Consider the following 15,774-nt stretch of genomic DNA (forward strand, 5'->3'; position numbering starts at 1 on the left):
GGTTCGTGTTTTATCGCATGCGCAGATGTGCACACGTTCTTCCTCACTTCCTGCGCCTCCTTTTATGTGTGTTTGTGTATTTCTGCTGCTTTATTAGCGGTGCTGGAGCAGGGTGGAGGTGACCCAAGTATACCATGTGTGTGTGTGTGTAGGGGGAGGGGCTTGTGTCATGTGCGCAGATGAGAGAGCGACGTGCAGAGGAGCCACACCAAAAAGAATGTCTCCTCGTCTTCCCCGGCACCCTCTCTCCCCCTCTCCCCACGCACGTGTTGCGGCCCCACTCACCCCTCCCTACCTTCTCCATTCTCTTCCGCCTTTTTCCTTCAGTGTTCTTTGTCAACGTTCGGCTAACTTTTGTTCGTCGTGTTTGGAACGAAATCCACACCCGCACCCGAAATTCCGGTTGAACAAACTGGAGGAGCACAAGCGAAGAACCCGAGAAAGCTGGCAGGACTGCAAGAGAGAGAGAGAGGAGGAGGAGGAGGTGGTGGTGGAGGAGGAGCCATTCTCGCCTATGACTTCCCTCTCTCTTCCTCTTCGCGCTTTCCTCCATCTCTTGTCATTATATCTACGGTTCGCTTTCTGTGCGTGTGTGTGCGTGTGTGTGTGTGCTCCCCTTTCCCCTCCCCTCCTCTACTCCTCTTGGTTTTGCCCGTCTCTCTGCATCGCGTGACGCGATGCAGCCGAGCGAGGGGTAGTTGATAGGGCGGCGAAGGTGGTGGTGGTGGTGGTGGGGGGGGTATATGTGTGGTTGTTCGCCTTTGGGTAAGTGGCGAGCTGGAAAGAAGCGCTGCAGCAAGCGAGACCATAGCTCAACGTGGAGGGGCAAACACCATCCGCTTACTGTACGTGGTGTCGTGCTTGCGCAGTGCATCAGCCACCGCCATTTCCCTGTCGCCTCGTGCGCCATCCCCGCTCCACATCCCGATTTTCGCTTCCCACTCTTCCTGCATTGCTATCTGGGTGTTCTTTCTCACGCGCTTGGGCATTTGTGTGGGTACGTTCAGTTCTGCTCCTCATCTGCGGGCGCTTGGGCTCGATGTGTCTCTCTTTGTTTGGATGTTTTTTTTGTGTGTGTGCGTGCGTGCTCGTGCTCCTGCCTTTTCAGGGCTTCATGTCTTTATGCTGTGGTTCGCTCTCCTCTGATCTGCATGATACAGGTGCAGGAAAAAGGTCTGCTCATGTGAATAGTATGCTGCAGCATCGTTTGCACACATATGTGCACAAAAACGCATTTTCCTTTTCGTTGTGTTTCCACATGTGCTTTCTTCTTCATATGATGCCGCCCACTTCGGTGCATGGTATGTCAGGGGGCCAGCACCCCAAGCGCGCTCCCTGAGGACGCCAAGCAGCCTATCTCTGTCAATGCTGAGCCACTTCTGGCGGTGCCGCGGTCAATCGCCTACCACGTAGGAGGAGGCCAGAGCGATGTATCGCTACTGATGTCGGCGCTCGGGTTTTGGATGGCGTGGCATCGGAGCGACCCCGCCACAGTGCACACGCTTGTGCCATCCATGCGATTAGGCAGAGTGTCACTCGAACGTGTCTCACGCGGCCCTGCTGGTGGTGGGGAGCCTGAGTGCCACCCTGAGAAATGCGAGACGCGGCGACCGGCATGATGGGGGCGGCTGCGAACCGATCCTCGAGGAGTGGGGCTGGTGGGCTCACCTGGAAGCAGAGGCTGTGCTCACATAGCTGGGTGGGCGCCCTGCTGTAACCCGCGTGCCCACCGCTGCTTTGCGCCACGCAACGGAGTCTCTGTCAGGGCCGGGGGAGGGGGAGAGAGAGAGTGCGGTTTAATCGCGGTCATAAGACAGCGAATGGAAGTATTCAACCGAAACAAATTTTCGTTTGCACCCATCATGTCGCTGACTACCTTACCCTGGCGCCAGAGTTCAGTTCCTGGTCTTTGTGGGGGAAGCCTTACCATCATGCAGCAGTCTCTCGGGCACAATTTCGGACTCTTGGTGTCGGCGGACAAGTCTGGGTTGCTGCTGTGCCAAAGAGATGTGCGGTCACGATCAGGATTCTACCAGCTCACTGGAAATCGCTTCTACGATTCGATATATATGCGCATCCATCACCTGTTTTCTCTGTGTTTGCTGCGATGCGATGATGTCGAGCTCCATCTCGGGCATCACCTATGCTGCACCACGTGCAATGGCAGTGAACTGAACGACACCAAATGGAGCCGCTGGGCCCGCTCCTTGAGGAACCCTCCCTGCAAGTCTGTATCCTGCAAGAGGCGCATTTCACCCCCACCACAGACCTCCCAAGTCACTTGGCCACCCTGGTTTTCAGCCCCCATGTGCTGCACGATAAAGGAGGCGGGTTGATGGTGCCTCCGCGCTTCTGCGACAGGGCATGTGTACAGGTGTTGGCCCTATGACTCACTATAAGGGATCCCCACGCCACGTTACGCGATGCCGCGGCTGGAGCGGACTGAGGGGCGAAGCACGGCATACAGGCAGCGTGTGCCGGGCCTCGGAAGGACCCTGACCCCTGAGGCCGGCGAGGCTCCTCCTTGCAGTCGTGCGGCACGCACCTGGACCGCCGCCCTCCCCCGCCACGCGCACGACAGGCGCCGATCGCGCAGCAGGTACAGGAAGAGTAGGCGATGAAGGGCAGGGCGAGCGTGCTGGACGCATGGCGCGGTTCGACGAGCCGGAGGGCGCGTCCCAGGCGACGAGGATGAAGCCCCAGTGCGACAGAGCTAGGTGAGCGGTGGCTGCAGGCCGATGCTTGTCGGCATGTTCGTGTTGGGCCGACACACGCAGGAAAGGAAAAGCAAACCTGCAGGTACTTATCACCTCGACCTGCGCTTAGTCTGTTCTTTATGCGTGTGTGTCTCTGCGTGTACATCGTTGACTGGCCCCTTGCCGCTATTCGCTGCTCTTGTCGCAATCTGGTGTGTCGGTGTTGTGCGTGCATTTCGCCGGCGTGAGCTGACACCACATTGTTGTGCTCCTGCCTTTTCGGAGCGGACTCCCCCTCGTTCTGTCTGTCCTTGTGCGTGAGTGCGCGATTCGGTCTTTTTTTCGCTGTCTTCCCCTTGGGTGCATCACGCGTTTTCGGAAATGGCCGATGGTTCCGTCGTTCGCACCGCCTGGGCCGTTCCCGTGTGTTTTCCTCTACGCTTTTCGGGATGCTTGTCTCACGTTGTGTTACAACAGCTGTATGCTGAGCCGTTGATGGTTTCGTGGATGTCCGCCTACGAGGAGCTTCGGGGTCTCCCTGCCGCTGCTTTTTTAGTGACTGTGAGCGGCGCTGGTTGCTGGCCTTGTCGCGCATGCCACTTTGGGTTGTATGTTGTGCCGTTTAACATGTCATTCGCTGTGTCTAGTGTACGTTGTCTTTTTCCGTTTCGTGTTCTTGTCGGTTGCCTCTCCGCTCTCTCGGGTGGGCCTGCCCGTGTCGATGGATGCGTGTCCTGTGTGCCTGCGTGTGCGTGTGTGTGTGTGTGTGTGTGCTGGAGGAGCGTCCCTCCATAATTTTTTTTCGCCTCGGAAAGGCTGTGCGGTGTGCATGTGAGAGTAGCTCGAAAAGGCGACATGTGTAAACATGTTTTGATCGGTTGTTCTACGTAGTTGTGAGATACGAACACCATGGTGACAGCCACTCCCACCACCACCACCACCACCACCAATGTCTCCCCTCGTCGTTTTCCACTCCGACTGTTTTGTTCTGTTGCTTACTCGTTGCCATGTGTGGCTTTGGCGTTATGCCTACTCGTGTGCGTCTGTGGTGAGTTTTTTCGCTGAAGTCAGCCTCCGCTTTACTCGCCCACCTCGCTGAATTCATTTCGTTTTCGCTGCTCGTCCCTGCGCTTTCCTAGTCAAATACCAGACCCGCTGTGATGTTGTAGTGAGGGTGCGCACGCCCATGTCGCGCAAAGAAGGAATCTCGAGCGAACGAGCTTCAGCGATGGTGTGAGGGGCAGCGCCACAGACGCTGCCGTGGGCCTGGTTTCCTCAAACTTCGCCTGGCTTCTCATGCTGACGGACGTGCGACTCAACGGTGGTGAAAATGCTGTGCTTTCACGGCTCCCCCCCCTTCCGGCTTCTCCGCACGCGCATGTATAGAGGCCATGGTGCAGAAAACGCTTGCCATCCAGGAGCATGCTTGTCCAACTGCGTGTGTATGCGAGGCTCGGAGAGGGGATTCGACAGTGCAGTTTGCTGACACTTGAACCTTTCGTCTTCTCATCTGATTTGTGTCTTCCCCTCCTCCACTCGACCAACGGTCATGGCCGACTCTCTCTCTTCCGCCTTCTTTCCTTTCTTTCACCTGCGCGACTCACGTCATTATGGGACGCGCCTTCTTTTGGACTCTTTTGTGTCCGTCTTTGGCGGTTTCTCTCGTGCGTCTCTATGCGTCTGAATCCAGAGAGTTACACCGTGCCGCCACAGCGCACGCACATCAGTGGCGCCGTTTTCAGCAGCTGCAGCACCGCTACCGTGAGAGCACGCACAGGACGAGAGAAACGAAACAAAGGCGTAGCGCTCATATCTTCCGCGAGCGGGACTGTATATCCATTGCTTCACGTTCGATACACGGCGCTACACACAGATACGCACATAGGTCGCGCTCCGTCGAGTGCGCTTCTCTCACTCCCCCCGCTCCTCTTTCCGACGATTCTCCGCGTTACTGCAGCACACTCGCTGCCGTGCCATCTGTGCAAACTTTTGCTCGTGTTGTGGTCTTGTGCCTTCTCTCTGCGTGTTTGCCAGAACCAGAGCAAGAGAAAGACACGCACATACACACACACACACACACACACACACACAGGCCATTGCTCACAAGACTCCTCCAACCAGAGGCAGAGACAACTCGCGTGGGGTGGGCGTGGTTGCGACCCTCTGTCGACTTCATCTTTCTGCGGCTGTGCATCTGTTTTTCTTTTGTCTTTGTGCGTCCGTCATCATTGAAGGCGAGCGCTCTGCTGTTCGCCCTTACGTGTGTGTGTGTGTGTGCCACACATGCCGCTGCTTCAGCGTCCTCGCTCTCCTTTAATTTGTTTTGTGCTTCCTTCCTTCTCTGCTTCTCACACCTGGGGCGTTGGTTGTGGCTGTGAAACGTGCTCTCGTTAACACGGACACGCTCCCTCCCCTCATCCCTTTCCTTTCCTTTCCTTCCATTGTCATTCAGCTCACTGTTGCTGCCCCGTCTATCTCCCTCCTACATCCTTGAGTTTTGGCTAGCGAGAGCGTCCCCAAGTGCTGACGACAAGTCTACTGAGCTCCGCCGAAAGGAAGGGAAACGGGGAACAAACAAGCAGCAGCAGCATTCACCGCACAGCGGCTGCACGACAACTCGAGCTTGGAGAAGCATGTCCTTGCGCTTTTTTTTCCGTCGTTGTGGTTAGCGTTGTCCACCGTGCTGATACCAGTGGCTGCCGAAAAGAGAACAGGTAGCGCTTACATCGAGTTGGGGGACAAGGAACGAGAAACGCTGTGACGGTGCTGGTGGTGAGGCTTTCTCTTACTACCGCTGCCCTCTCTCGTAGTGCGTGCTGCCTTTGTCTCTCTTCGGTGGACACTGCCAGCTTCGCCCATCGTCTTTCTTCCCCTGCTTCTCTCTCTGCTCGATCTGCTTCCCCCCTCCCCCAGCCCCCACCTCTCTGTGGCTTATTTGAGGCGTTCCTTTCGCATTGGATAATCGCTGGCGCCGTCTGCGTGTGTGTACTGCAGACGTGAGGGATAAGTGGCGGTGGGAAAGGCGGATTGGTAACACGTGTGCGCCTTTCCCCAGGCTTTGCGTGCCCTCATTTTTCATCTCTAGTTTCTGTTCTTTTCCCCATCTCGTCTGTGTGTTTCGTGTTGTGGGTGTGAGAGTGTGCGGGTACGTCTGTTGTTCAGACGTCGCTCATTAACTGCGTGTGTGTCTCCTCCTCTTGCGTGCACTCATATTTTTGAGCTCTATTTCTGTTGTTTTTCTTTTTTTTTTTAGGTGGGGGAGGGGGAGGTGAACATCCTTGGTGCTGCTGCTAAGGTTGTGTCGGTGGTTCAACGGCTGCGAACTCGCTGTCCCTCGCTGTGTTTATATGTTATGCGTTTATTTTACATCATCCGGTTAGACGTAAGCGAAAGCGGAGAAAAAAGAAGCCGACCAACAGATCAAAAGACAAGAGGCGATACGCCTGCTCATCTGCAGACGCGGTGCGCTCGCGGTGTTGCTTGTTCGTGTGTGTCGTTCACGGTGGGTGACTCTCTGTCCCTTCGACTTTGCATTCTCTTTCTTATTTTCCTTGAATTGTTCTGCGTGTGCGTGCGAGTGGGTGTCAGCGGTGTCTACGTGCAGCGCTGCCAAGAGCATTGCTGTGTATGCGCAGGATACCCGTGCTTTAGTCCTTTCTTACATCTTTTTCTTACTCACCTCTCCTGTTCTCATTTACTTCTCCTCACTCATTTTCACGCGGGGTGCCACCATCCACATACCTCCGCGGCGCCACCCCCCCCCCTCCCTCCCTGTCTCCCTCTTCCACCCTCAACTATTGTGTGTGTGTGTCTCTCTCTCTCTCTGTGTTGGCGGACTTGCCGGCAGACTTTTGCGGTATACTTTTTTATATCGTTTAGTTTCGCGTCTTTGTTTCCTTCCGTTTCTCAGCTGCCTTTTGTACCACCAATTCGTGTCGACGCTTGTCTTGTTCTCGCCATCGTATTCCCCTGTACGAGGTTCTTTTCGGCCTTCTTCCCGTCACGTTCCATCCATCCCGCTCCTGCCGTCGCCGTGTACCTCAGACACCCGCTCACCTACAAGAAGCGCAGCGCGTTCGGTACGCTTGCCTGTCGTTGTTCCCTGGAGCGTCGGGAAAGGAGTTAACGTACCGGAGTGACGTCCTTTTTCTTGTCTGCTTTCCAAATCCCAGAGAGCCGGCGTGTGTGTGTGTGCGCGCGCGCTTCTCTCGTCTTCCTCTGTGGCGACGGAGCGCTCATAGTTAAAGGCGAGAGCGACGCTGAGAAGATCAAAGTGGGCGTGCAACAACCCGGTAGGAAAGTAGTGGTCAGTCGTTGTGGCAGTGTTGTTTTCACGTTCACATCCACGCAGTCATTGACAGAAAGCGAACCAGCCAGCACAAAAGGCTCGGCGCTTGCTCACTCACCTCCCACACGCACGCACACAGTGGCCCAGATACTCCCTTGTGAGACAAGCACACATCTGGCCCCCACCCTTCCATCCGCTGAAGTGACTGCTACTAAAAAAAGAAGGAAACTGAAAGGTCAGCCGGTGTCCGCGTCTCAGAGAAGCATCAACAACGAAGAGAATTTCGTTGTTGTTGTTCTCGGCTCTGCATCTTCGTCTGCGTGTGTCTGTGTGTGGCTCAGCGCTGGCTTGTCTCTATTTCGTTTGTCCTCGTCTGCTGGTGCCCCTTCCGCTGCCTCTCTCTTCGTCGATCCGTTCCCCAAGTCATGCCGACGTATCAGGAGATGCACTCGTCGCGGCTGCGGCGGTCGAAACATTCTGCCGAGCCCGTAGAAGCCGCACAGCGCCAAGAGGAGAATGAGATGAACGGCCACTTCCACACTCCGATGCTGCAGCCCGAGGAACCACCGACGACGCCAACCAGGTCGGTTGCGAAACGTATCGACGTCCCAGCCAGATTGGATGATTCTCGTCGACTAGGGTACACGAAGACGTCACCGAACGCAAGGCACGCCTTCACGGAGGCCAACACCGCCACGAGGGGCCTCGTGCCGATGCGAAGGTACATGGCAGTGAGCACCTCTGACAGCATGGAAAGCGCCGTTGTCTTTCATTCGCCTGACCAGGCAGCCGTGAGGGTTGTGTCTGGCGTGCTCAGTGCCAGCGAACCGCAAAGCTCCAGCAGCGGCGCTTCCCCTATGAAGGTTGGCAGCGACGCCGTGAACCTCACCCTCGTGGAGGACGACGACAGCGACAATCTCGAGGACAGGGGCATCGAGGACGACCAGATAGACGACGGCTACGGTGCTGGGGTCGTGTTCGAGCTTTACAAGCCGATGGAGTTGCGGCGGGCTGAGCACACGTTCAGCAAGGGGTCGCCACTCCCGCCTGCGGTACTGACAAGGCGACTCCCAGCCGGCGGGGTATCCGGCCGTCGCTACAACTGCTCGAACGGATCGCGCGAGCAGGTTGGTGGGCGGTATCCCACACTCTCCCAAAGTTCGCGGCTTGAGGATATCCGCAGGCTGCCGCCGCACGGAGGGGAAATGTGTAAGAGCAGCAACATCTGCGTCGACAGAACTCGCACCATGACACAAGAAGACATGGTGCGCAACAGCTCCGCCGACAGCTTCAGCATCGACGGGGCTGGGACAGTTTTCCAGAACAGCGGGCAGCCGCAGCGCATCGATTCCTCCATGAACTCGCAGTTCTTCTTCAAGTCGAGACAGCGGCGCAACGGGATGAACACGTCGGTCGTCCACGGCTGCAGCCACCACGACTCCATGAGCAGCCCCAGCGAGTCCCCGCAGATGTCCGCAGACGTCGCGGCACCCACACTGCTGAATGTCAGTGGCCCTCACCTTCTCTGCTCAGACCAGGTGGCGCTCATTTCTCATTGCCGTGGACAGAGCCGACATACGCACGCGAATCACCACCTAAACAACCATAATCACCGTCACAGCGATGGCGACGCGGCTGGGGAAGCTGCCAGCCTAATGGACGGAATAGTGCTCGGCATGGCTTCTGTGGACCCCTTGACTGGCGACGGCGGGGCAGGCATGACGACGTCTCTGTCGATGACAGACGGATTCGACCTTGTGCGCACGCCAATAACGGGGCTGCGCGCGATGGTGCTCGGGAACAACGCCGTGGAGGAAGAGGAGGCCGCCGAGGACCCCGAGATGCGCGCACGCCAGGCGGAGCAGCTCAAGCACTTTTACTCAAAAGTGGTGCGGCAGCATCGCAACTGTGCCAAGAGCGGTGCGCCAGCGGGAGGCAACTCGTTACCAACGTCGGCGACAGGAAGCACTTCGACTCTGCAGGCGCCGCAGGTTTTCCGCATCAACGACACCGCCGCCGACTGCGTCGCGCCTGTGCATGAATTTGGCGCGCCCATTCTCTCGCAGTCATCCCCTCTAGGGGATGAGGGGAGAACCGCACTCGTTCTTGAGAGCGTCGTCGCGAAGAAGTCGAAGAAGCGAGAGAAGAGGGTGATGTTCAACATAAACGGCATGGAGCAGCCGCACACCGCAGGCGGCGGCGTCGCAAACTTGCCCCATCACGGTACCCCACAACCGACGTGCGCCCTGGTGCCTCATGCGCCATCGCCGTTGGCGCTGCAGTACTTCGGCATTGAAATGACCTCCAGCAGCGGCGAAGCGGAGGTGAACGACTTGGTCACCTGGGAGTCGCCGCTGCCGCCGGCCTCGCTTCGCATGGCACGGAGAGCCGGTGACATGCAGAATCAGCTGAAGGCGGCAACAGGCACCACAAGGACAGAGACGCTCACCAGCTCCGCCGACGGAGCCGTGCCTGCACTGCTTTCGCCTGTGACGCCGGTGCAAGGTTCACCGTGCATGTCGTCCTTACACACTCCGCGCCGCGAGAACGAAGATGACGAACACCTGCTCACCGATCCGCTCACTCCTTCGGCGTCAGCCAACTTCGCACAGCAGCAGTTGCCGACATTCGTTCGCATGGCGACGGCATCGCCATCGCCCCCAGCGCCGCCGTCCACAATTCTGGAGAAGCTGAGCATCATCTTCGCCGAGGCACCGCGGAAACGCTGCTTTTCTGGCGGTAAAGCGTCAACGGCGTCCACGAAGCACCGTAAAGCGGCCATGGCCCTCGTTGCGGGGGCGGGCGACGCCATCGTGCTGCCGCAATCCAGTACCACCTTCGTCCCCCCATCGCGGTCCCCCTACTCACATCTTGTCCCCCCGAACGTGCTCAACTCGCTGGAGGTGTGCCTGCCCGACCGAGATTCGTCTAAGAAAGGGAGCTCGCGGCCACGGCACCCACCTCAGACGAGCCTGTGCATCTCATGTGCTCAGACAAAATATCCGTCGCCTCTGCAATCAGTAGAGGGCAGCGTTCCCCCGGTGCAGCACATCAAGTCGAGGAGTACGGCCACTCAAGTCTTTATGCCGCCATGGCTGCGCGCTGCGCAGGCTGTCTCAGACCGCGAGTTACCCTCCGAGCCGATGCAGAAACCATCGATCACGGTGCCGATGGTAGTGACCGCCGCCGCTGGGCTGACTACAGAGAAGCGGAACGGAAAGCTCGACAAGAAAAGCCGGTGTAACTCACAGCATAGCAGTGCATCCTCCTTTCCCATAGTGAAATCGCATGCAGTGAAGACAGATCCTCCACTGTTGCCGACGCAGTCTTCCATCCGGCTGTTCAGAGAGGAGTCGCCGCGCGAGTGGGCCAGCAGCAAACCTTCCTCCCCCTCCGTCTCTGGTGATGAGGTGTCGGTGCTGCGGCCTTCCGCCTTGAAGCGGCACATTTCGATCCCTCACAAAACCACAACGACTGCGGCGGGTTCTGGTGCAGGTGTCGGCGCTGGCCGCGAGCAGCAAATGAGCGAGTTTACAAAGGGTACAAGGTCGATCTCTGGCGATCCCGACACGACCTCCTCCAGTGCGACCCGATCGTCAGGGCACGCGGTGCCTAGTCTTCTCGCCATCACTGTGCCGAGGCACACATGACAGTGCCGTGATGTCCGTGCGGAGGGCGGGCGGGGGGGGCGTTGCTTGCCGTTTCCTGCCGTGTGTGTGTGTGTATGTGTGTGTTTGTTGTTGTGGGTGCGTGCGAGGGCCCGTGATGATGCGACTGCGTCGAAGCTCGTCGACCTCGTCAGCTCATCTCTACTGGCTCGCATTTGCCATCGTTTTGTGGTGGCCAGGCATCCACTTGCAGCTTCGCTGTACTCCACTTTTTTTCACTTGTGCGCTTGTGCCTTGGTGGGTTGTGCGTAGAGTGTATTGTGATCGCTTGTCCATTACTGGGACGGTAAGGATGAACGAGCACGCGTGCAAGTGGAGAACAAACTGCGTTACCCTAGGGAACAACACAAAGTAATGCCGGGTACACGCATAAGCAATCTCCGGCCTCCGAAATGGGTGTCTGAATGCAATGGAGAGAACTCGGCGCGTCTTCGTCGAGCCACCGGGTGGGGAGCAGCTGCGAAGGTGCTCTGGAAGTAGCACGATCTCGAGCTACTCGGTATGCGGAGGGCTCTTCTGATCCTTCCCAGCGTAAAGCTCTGACGCACGCAGATCACCTATCTCGGTCTACACCCCTTCCCCTCCCCCCCCCCACACACGCACATACACATACGCCCTTGTCCCTCTCCCTCATCACCTACTCCGTTCGCTTCATTCTTATCTGACTGGGGCACGCACACGGCATGTGCCCACAATCTTATGCAAGCACTGACTAGGCGCACGCGCTTCGCGGAAGTTGTGTATGACGTGTGAACCGCTGGCATCGCTGTCGCCGCACCTTGCTTTGCGAGCGCTCTTCAGTGTTGCTGCACCTATCTCGTCAATATGCACTGCTTACCTACGTGAGCTGCTGTGGCCGTCGCAGATACGCGACGGAGTTCCACTGAGTGCCAGCGTTGTGGTGCTCACAGTCGTCGTTACAGGGTTGCGGCTGAGCAAGTCGCTGTGCTTTGGGGATGGCGTTTACCTTCGCCAACGAGTGCTCCTCCTTGTAAGGATCCGCGCGTTCGTTGTGCGGTGGGAAGCGAGTTGCATGGCGGAGGTGGAGGCCTGTTGCGCCGATGTTGACGGTCAGGCTGTTGCCGTGCTCGCCCGCTACATGGGATGGCGAGCGGCAAAAAGGGTCGACGCGTGGTGGACGACAGCGGTGGAGGCAGACGTGCCATCATCGCAGCCGCCGATAGCATCGTCGGCGTCGTTTTCTGGAATTGTGCCGTCCTTTGCCTTCTCAAACGATATAGTGCTGGAGGAAGCGCTCGAGCTCGCCTACATGGCTGACGGCGTCCTGCGACTCGCCGAGGACCGACGGTGGCTGGAACGGTTTGTGACGATCCTCCAATACGTGCTACTCCGCCGCGTCTCTCTGATAGAGGAGGCGCAGCTGTACCGGTGCCTGCGCGAGCGTGCCCTTTTTCCATGCCACCCTGCGACACACAAGCGCAAGGGGGCCGTCCAGGGAGATCGAGGAACGCAGCGCAGCACGTGGGCTGCGGCGTGGCGAGTGCACCACCGTCCCACGTGGTTGGCACCACTCTCCGGCGGTGCCCGGTTTCTCTGCCTACCGCTTAGTTACTTCCCAGTGGAGGCCGTGCTGCCCTACGTCGCGTGCGAGACGTGGCTTAGCGACCGTCTGCTGAGCACAATGCTGCCCCGGTGGGAGCGACTTTGCGTGCGCTCGTTGCAGCGGCTGCAGAAACTCGCGCCACCTGTACCGACACTCAAGAATGGTGCGCGAGCGGAAAGGATGTCCAGCAAGGTACAATACTGGTTTCTACGCTACACCGCCCCAATCATGCGCACCTGTGTCGAACAGCAGCGCGCCGCCGCGCACCGCTTCTGCATGCAGGAGCTGAGCACCGCTGCCGGCTATGACAACGCTGCTTCGAGTGACCTTCCCCGTGGCTCTCTTGCGCTCTTGTGGCGATGTCTGAGAAGCATGTGCACGTGCTCGGCATCAGCAGCGTCTACTTCAGCGGACAGTGCCGTGCCGAATAAGGACACATCTAGACTTGTGCGCCGCGTGCTGATTCTTCGTGCTGTCTCCCAGGCTGTCACCGTCACCTTGCAGGTGTGCTGCCCTCGCCTCACCGTCCGCTACGTCACGGAACTGATGGTTGCTGGCTACTGCGCGCAGAGAGAGCGCAGCTCATCATCTCCAAAGCTCACCACCACCACCACCGACGCAGCGGCAGCGTCGCCTGTAGACACGCTGCTGAGCTCCATGGCTGCTGAAATGGGATGGGCACTGGTAGCGGGCGTAGCAGAGGCGCTACTGACACGCTTCACAGGCATCACTGGCCACCAGTTGTCGTTGCTGCTCGCCGACGCTGCTACGCGACGAGTTGAGCAAGAGCTGCTTTGCGTCGACGAAGCCTTCTACTGTCGCTGGCTCCGCGGCGTACCTGGTGAGGCAGACAGTGTGGAAGCTACCGGCGTGGCAGCATCGCCCGGTAGGCGGGTGCCCCCTGTTGGCATGCTGCCAGCGCGCCCCCTCGTCACAGCCGACGATGTCCTCGCAACGGGGCGGCGTGGTGGCGAGCGAATGTTCGCCTTGCATGACGCTGTCGTGAAGCGGTCACTGCGGTATGCCGCACTTATCGCTCGCGCGGCCGTCACGCGAGAGTGGCGGCCACTAGTTGGTGCGGCTGTGACGGCCTGGGTGAATGTGCCGGCGCTGCTCTCTTCCTTCTCTGTTGCGGTGGGCTACTCGACCCCATCAGATCTCGCGCGGTTGCTATCGCGAAGGGAGGAGAGCCTGCCAAGCAGGAGCCCCGTCGGCCTACGGCTGCTGCTTGAGGTTCTTGTGGACGAGGAGAGTGACACGACAGCACCACCGGACACACAGCAGCGACGCCGACGGCGGCTGCGGAATCCTTACTTGGCGCTCGTCGCGTGCTCGAGTGTTTGGACGTTCGAGCACCTGCTGGCTGACACAAAACGGAGCGTGGCGAACCTCTGCGCCCACGTGTGCCAGCTAAAGGCCGTGTACGCCGCCGTTGCCGTGTATCCGTACGCTGTTTCATCGGTGAGGCACGACACGACGGCAGCAGACGTCATCGCCGCTATGCAGGAGGATGTGCGTTGCGTGCTGTACTACAGCGTCTACCAGATGGAGCACACATGCAGGAAACGGTGTGGCGGCGCTGTTGCAGCGTCGCCGCTGCTCCATCCGCTTCTGGACCCCGAGGAGACGGCGCTGCTTCAGCAGCCGAGCGCGCTCTCCTACCTCCCTGCGCATGTGGACTACTTCGATCTGTTCTCTCTACCGTACCGCTTTGTTCTGCGGCAGTTGGGGCTGGAGATGGTGTTTGCTTACCGGACTGCAGCAGGCATGCAGCAGGAGTCGCAGCAGATGGCCGAGGAATGGTGGGCGCAGGCGCTCTTCAACAGCACCTTCAACCCCCTCACGTCGGCACTGCACGAGGTTCTCCAGCTCACTGCATCCTGTGCAACCGTGCTGCTCCTCTGCTTGCAGCTTGTGGACGGGATGTGGGTGGTGTGTCCACTCCCGTTGTCTGTTCTGCTCCGACAAGCGCACGCGGTGCAATTCTACCGCGATCTGCTGCGCAGTGGTGTTGCAGTGCAGCGCCTCGAGGACGGCGTAGCTCCGTTGCAGCAGTTGTGTGAAAACCTGCCCCACGCCGTCGTGTCGGATGCGGCAACGCTGCTGCGCTCTTCGTTGCAGGGTAAGAGCCCCTCCGCGGCACCTCTCTCCGCGCTTCAGCGGCGCCGCCGCCACTGGCGTCAGGTGCTGACTGCGAGTCGACCAGAGCTCTGCTTTGCTGCAGACGACGGCATTGTCGGAGGCCTGCGTCTCCGCGGCGGCGTCAGCTGGCACCATGTGTACTTCACTTACCCTCAACTGTTTGTGGCCCCCAACGCAGAAGACACAGAGCAGGAGAGTGCAAGGGACACCTGTGGTGTGCGACCCACCATCGCCGACGCATGCTTTGCGTGTCCGGCGGTTGGCATGACGGCCGTGGTTGGCCCAAGTGGGGCAGGAAAGAGTTCGCTCAATCTGCTGCTGCGGCGCCTCTACGACCCAGTCGCCGTGGTGGAGCTCGCTCACGAGGGCGGAATTGCGCGGTCGCCTCCCGACGAGCAGCTGGGCGCTTATGTGGACCTGAATCGTGTGGGTGCCACCGCTGATGCAGAGGACGTTCTTGTGGAGGTCCTGCGTCTCGCCCTCGTTGAAAGCGCACTGCCGCCGCCGTCCAACAACGTGACGCCCCACTCGCCATCTCCCCTCAGGGCGGCTAATGGGCAGAGAGTCACGTCACAGCCTTCGCCGACGGCCTCTGCCGCGCCGGTTACCTCACCCCGTTACCGTCTGCGAGTGCAGCCCGGCTATATCGCCCTTGACGGCATTCCGCTATCCCTTTTTGCCACCGCCTACGTGCGCCAGTGGCTCGGCTGGCTGCGGCAAACACCGCATGTGCAGCCGCGCCAAAGCTTCTTGTCCAACGTGCGCGGCACAGCGATGCACGTGGCGGTGTGCGACGTACAACGGGCCCTGCGCGTGTGCGGCTGCGACGCCTTCGTGGAAGAGAAGCAGCGCACGTTGCGAGATGCCGTTGGCCACTTAAGCGGTGGTGAAGCTCAGCGGCTGGCACTGGCAAGCGTTGTCGCAGTCTTGCTCGCGCGCTCTCGAGTGGAGACGCTAAACGGCATGCCATTGCACGACAGTGACGTTGGCACGGCGGCAGCAGCTGCTGCGGTTGGCGGGTTGGTGCTTGACGAGCCGACGAGCAACCTCGATGCCGCCAACGAGAATCACCTTCTCGCTGCACTCGAAGCCTTGCAGGGAGGAGGCGGTGAAGCGGATTCGGAGGCTGGGAGAGGGTTGCCCCTCTTTACATGGATGATATCGCACCGCATGTCGTCGCTGCGCTCGGCGCAGCACATGGTCGTCGTGGAGGACGGCCGTGTCACGGCGAGTGGACCCCCTGCAGAAGTAACGGAAGCAAACTTGTTCGCGAAGACACAGCTGCAGCTGCAGCAGCTCACGGATGTATGGGCGTCGGCGGGCGCCAACGCGGCTTCTTAGCGTGCAATGAGTGGTGGTATCGGCGAAGTATTCTAGGCGCGTGTCTCTGTATTGTTGCGTTAATGGCAGTGCAGT

At 59.0% G+C, this 15,774-nt stretch overlaps 2 protein-coding genes across 2 annotated transcripts; both read left to right on the forward strand.

Moving 5' to 3' along the window:
• Positions 1 to 7,409: 7,409 nt before the first annotated feature.
• LMJF_33_3030 (hypothetical protein) lies at positions 7,410 to 10,634 on the forward strand (the record flags this gene model as incomplete). Its single annotated transcript, XM_001686013.1, has 1 exon — positions 7,410 to 10,634. One exon carries the CDS (start codon positions 7,410 to 7,412, stop codon positions 10,632 to 10,634), a length of 3,225 nt encoding a protein of 1,074 aa, XP_001686065.1.
• A 1,051-nt stretch (positions 10,635 to 11,685) lies between these two features.
• On the forward strand, positions 11,686 to 15,699 carry LMJF_33_3040 (ABC transporter family-like protein; the record flags this gene model as incomplete). The annotated part of the gene is made up of 1 exon (XM_001686014.1): positions 11,686 to 15,699. The coding sequence occupies one exon, from the start codon at positions 11,686 to 11,688 to the stop codon at positions 15,697 to 15,699; it is 4,014 nt and encodes a 1,337-aa protein (XP_001686066.1).
• Between the last annotated feature and the right edge of the window lie 75 nt (positions 15,700 to 15,774).

This window comes from Leishmania major, chromosome 33, assembly GCF_000002725.2.
Source record: "Leishmania major strain Friedlin complete genome, chromosome 33".
NCBI lineage: Eukaryota > Euglenozoa > Kinetoplastea > Trypanosomatida > Trypanosomatidae > Leishmania > Leishmania major.